This window comes from Cynara cardunculus (genome assembly GCF_001531365.2).
Source record: "Cynara cardunculus var. scolymus isolate 2C chromosome LG 3, CcrdV1, whole genome shotgun sequence".
In the NCBI taxonomy this organism is placed as follows: domain Eukaryota; kingdom Viridiplantae; phylum Streptophyta; class Magnoliopsida; order Asterales; family Asteraceae; genus Cynara; species Cynara cardunculus.
The window spans coordinates 38,438,431-38,443,048 of record NC_037530.1 but is presented as its reverse complement, the minus strand read 5'-3'; the positions used below and the strand labels follow the sequence as shown (position 1 = coordinate 38,443,048).

At 36.6% G+C, this 4,618-nt stretch overlaps 1 protein-coding gene across 1 annotated transcript; it reads right to left on the bottom strand.

The window, feature by feature from the left end:
- Nucleotides 1-3,033: 3,033 nt before the first annotated feature.
- On the bottom strand, nt 3,034-3,681 carry LOC112509229 (dehydration-responsive element-binding protein 3-like). The gene has a single exon (XM_025114087.1). The coding sequence runs from the start codon at nt 3,679-3,681 to the stop codon at nt 3,034-3,036; it is 648 nt and encodes a 215-aa protein (XP_024969855.1).
- Between the last annotated feature and the right edge of the window lie 937 nt (nt 3,682-4,618).

Sequence of the window (4,618 nt, the reverse complement as noted above, 5' to 3'; positions counted from 1 at the left end):
TCTGGCCGGCGTGAACTTTTTGGAGGATGATTTGTAGATAGGTTCCATTTTAGCAGGTTATTTATTTTCAAAACATATTTTATTTAAATGCGACGAAATATAAACTTTTGAATAAATAAATGAATATTTTGTAAATTATATATATCGAGGGTTGTTTGGGATTGCTTATAAAAATAATTTATTGACTTATTACATGTGACATCTGTAATAAGCATTTTTAAGTGTTTGGATAAATAATTTATACCGGTGTCAAACCGGTAATAAAAAGTTTTTGAAGAAGTTAAATCATTTGGACTTATAATAAGTTGATAAATACTTTTGTAGAAAAAACATAAGTTGTTTCAAATAAGCAATCCCAAACACCCCCTTAAATATCTTTTTATAGGTCAAGTTTATTCATACCCCTCTTATACGAGCTATATGTTATTGAGTAGGGGTATAAAATGTGCAACGCTGCCTACTAACATGTTAAATATGAGTTTTTGAACAGAATCCGAAAAATTTCGGAGCTAATTTTACTTGCATTCGGGCCTGATTTATATAGACATATGAACCAAGTTGCCTAATGGAGTTGACCAATGAAGTAGCATTTCCTATGTAATTTTCCTTTAAAAAGACATAAAAATTAAGCTGAAATTATGGTATCAGAATATGTAAAGATTAAATCAGTGTTTGAGGATGGACAAAAGTCCTTGAAATGTGCGTTATTTATATGTTTAGATTGTAATTTCTATAAAGTAGTCGGAATATTTATCAAATAGCTGATTTTTGTTTAGTACTAAATCAAACAACATTAAATGATAATTTTCTGCTATTCAGACCATTTACTTAAAACACTTACTTAACAGTCATATTTCATTCAGTTATTGATCTAGACATAACCTGTGAATCAGACAATCATGTTATTCATACAGCTCGCAATCCTTCATAATGACTTTTTAGCTATTTAATTGAAGTAATCGGTTGAGAAAACCAATCTAATGAAGAAGTTGAACTTGATATCCACCTATTGAGGCTAGGTGTTTGGTTATGAAGCACAATGACGAGAAATCAATCTGTCGTGTCGTTTATTACTTTCGTTAGGTGTATCGGTAAGAGTCACTATCTCAACCACAAGGGTGGTGCCTGATTGGTTTGAGCTTGGCTCCAAAGGTCAAAAGTACCAGGAGGTCTCAGGTTCAAATTCAAGGAGGAATAAAAATCCCCTTGTGGCCACGGAGGTTCAAATGCGGTGACTCCGGGCTATCTGCAAAGCAGATGGTCGCCTTGGGATTAGTCGGCTCACATAGCGGGTTGGATATCCAAGTTAATCAAAAAAATAGTCACTATCTCTTTTACCTTGTTAGGTAATACTCTTGCCTATCAAAATGAATTGTTTGCAAGTGTTTCTTACCCGATAAGTGCTAACCGAGTAAGTGGTCGTTTACTAAATGCTTACTAGGTAAAAGCTTATCGATATCACTTACGTTACTGATTGAGCATGACATGAAACAAGAATCCTACCTGGTAAGAGGCATAACAAGGACTGAGAGTCTTACCCGGTAAGTTAGTAAAAAAGACTCACGCGATAAGCGCTTATTGGGTTTAAAACGCTTACCAGCAATCCATTTTGATGGATGAGAATGTTACATGATAAGGTAAGTGAGGTAATTTCTCTTACCAGGTAAGCGTTTGGTAAATGACCCCCTAAAACTCACTGGGTAAGAACCTCGGTTGTTGTCATGTATTTAACTGAATACGATTTTAGATCATTTTCANGGTAAGCGTTTGGTAAATGACCCCCTAAAACTCACTGGGTAAGAACCTCGGTTGTTGTCATGTATTTAACTGAATACGATTTTAGATCATTTTCATGCTTAATTGGTAATTAACCCGGTAAGCGTTTGGTAAATGACCCCCTAAAACTCACTNATTAACCCGGTAAGCGTTTGGTAAATGACCCCCTAAAACTCACTTACTGGGTAAGAACCTCGGTTGTTGTCATGTATTTAACTGAATAAGATTTTCGATCATTTTCATGCTCACTCGGTAATTAACCCGGTAAGCGTTTGGTAATTGAACGACCCCTAAATATCTTTCTTTCATATTGTTTTCCTAGAGAGAGAGAGAGTTCACATATATATAGAGAGAGAGAGAGAGAGTTCATATATATATATAGAGAGAGAGAGAGAAAGAGAGAGATTTCAAACGAGAACGATACTTATTTAAGAGAATAAGAGAACGTATTACACTAACATCACGTACAAAATTACATGTGATTCACGCAACTTTGCCCCACGACCTGGAATACGCGGCCATAGGGTCACCCACACATTTAACTTTTTGACCGTTAATGTAAAATCACATGTGATTAATGCACGTGATTTGGCCGTTTTCGTATTCTCTTCAATAGTTAAAATTGTCGTGTGATCCTTCCATATATATATATAGAGAGAGAGAGGGGGGGATATATTCAGACGAGAATGATAACTATTTAAAAAATTAAGAAAATGGTCAAATTAAGTACAAAATCACATGTGATTTTACATTAACGGGCAAAAAAGGGGGCGTGGGCAACTTTGGCTTAGAGTAAAGTCGTGTGAATCACATGTGATTTTATACTTGATATCAGAGTAAAATCTAATTCGACCATTTTCTTGTTTTCTTAAATACGTATCATTTTTGTATGAACCGGACTCTCTATGTAAATTATTATACTTGGGTTGGGTGCACATGAGACCAAACTGTTTTCGTGTGACCCGTGAGACCAGTTTTTTACACTTGAAACTTCATAGCAAAACACTGTGAAGATAAAAAAAACTCCGAGCCTTTACAGCAAAAACGCTATAAATATTACATTTATAACGTTTTGTTGTGAAGTTAAGTCTAAAAAATTGGTCTCACAGTCTCACGAAAACAAGTCTCACGAAAACAAGCCGGTCTAGCGTGATAATTATATGTGTGTGACTTGGCGAACAAAATAGAAGGGATATGATGGTTTCAATAACTTTCATATTAATGGAATCAATTACGTGCCATCTGGTGGCCGGATAACTAGACCGGAAAACCATCAGTCTCAGCCACCACCCATGACGGATACATCCACCCATCCACCGTCTCAACTATCAACTCGTTTGACGACGACTCAAAAAACCCATCTAGGCTCGGTAACTCAATGATTTCGCCCAGCTGATCATCCACCGGATTACTGGAGACACTACTATCAGCTGCCGGAGACAACATAGAAACATCCGACGACGGCGGTTGCCCCAAACTCTCCGACGAAAAAGACGAAAACTGTTGCATGGTGGCTGCTTTCGCGGCGGCTTCTTGGACGTCACGTGGAGAAACGGAAGCTGGACGTGGCAAAGAGTCTTTGAGGTGTGGGAAATTAAGGATGGCAGAATTGCCTTTGATGGACAAGGCGGCGACGTCGTGAGCTCTGGCGGCCATCTCCGGCGTGGAAAAAGTCCCGAGCCAAATGCGAGATTTCTGACGAGGTTGTCTTATCTCAGAGACCCATTTACCCCATCTTCGCAGTCGAACTCCCCGGTACACCGGAAAATGATCTTCGGGATTGGAATGTCGTGATCTCTTGCAAGACCTGGGTTGTAAAACGGAGGAATCCGATTGAGTTGAACCAGCGGTGGCGGTGGCGGTGGCGGTGGCGGAGGAGGAGGAAGAAGCCATAAGAGGAGCCATTGATGCTAGTTTGGAGGGTTACACCAACGTTATATCATATATCTAGCTAGGTAGGCTGGCTACTGCCATGATTAATTGTACGTAATATTCCATCGGCATGAACCCACCTGATAGAGCTGTTTGATTTTCTTAAAAAAATAATTATTTGCTAATAAAAAACTGGAAAACGGATCCAAGATTTTTATCGAGCGAGTGTACATTTAAGATGAACCAAACGCCCGCAAGGTCACACAATGTGTATTCAGTTTTTTGGTTGATTTCGAGAGACTTTTTCAGTTTTTGGTTGACGTCTCTTATATTTTCTAATATTGCAAAGCACTTCTTAAAGTTTAATACGTATACTTTTCATACCCAAAAAATATTTTATTTAGGGATTGTTTGATTGGTTTTCCATTAAGTCCTGTATAACTAAAGTTGTCTGTGTGGATTAATCTATCTCCATAGATTAAGAACGTTTTTGTTTGGGAGGGTTTTTCATAAATGGATTAAGCATGTTTTTTTTTTAATTGGGAATGACATGTTTCGAAGAACATGGCTTCTCTTAAGTCATTATTAAACAGTCATGTATGGTTGACCAAATAAATTGCAAATCTTATTTAAGGATATTACTTAAATAAGCTAAAAGGGTGTGTGTCACACATATATAGAGACCTAATCAAATAAGAACTGGTTTGTATATAGTAATCGTAAGATCCAATGTGAACCAATAGCTTGAGATATTTAAAGATGTTTTTTTAAATAAGCTAAAAGAGTAATATAATAATTCTATTTCTGACAACGAATCAATATATTTAATTAAATTTTTAGAAGGAATATTTAATTAAAATTAGTTACCTAGTATATCAATTACCTAATATACATCGTATTTTTAAGACATTTATGAATCAAAGTGTATCATAGTGATAACGTTCACAATGTTTCACGTGTATCACAATGT

Coding starts and splice junctions, on each gene's coding strand:
- LOC112509229 (XM_025114087.1), bottom strand. CDS start 3,681: ATGGCTCCTCTTATGGCTTCTTCCTCCTCCTCCGCCACCGCCACCGCC.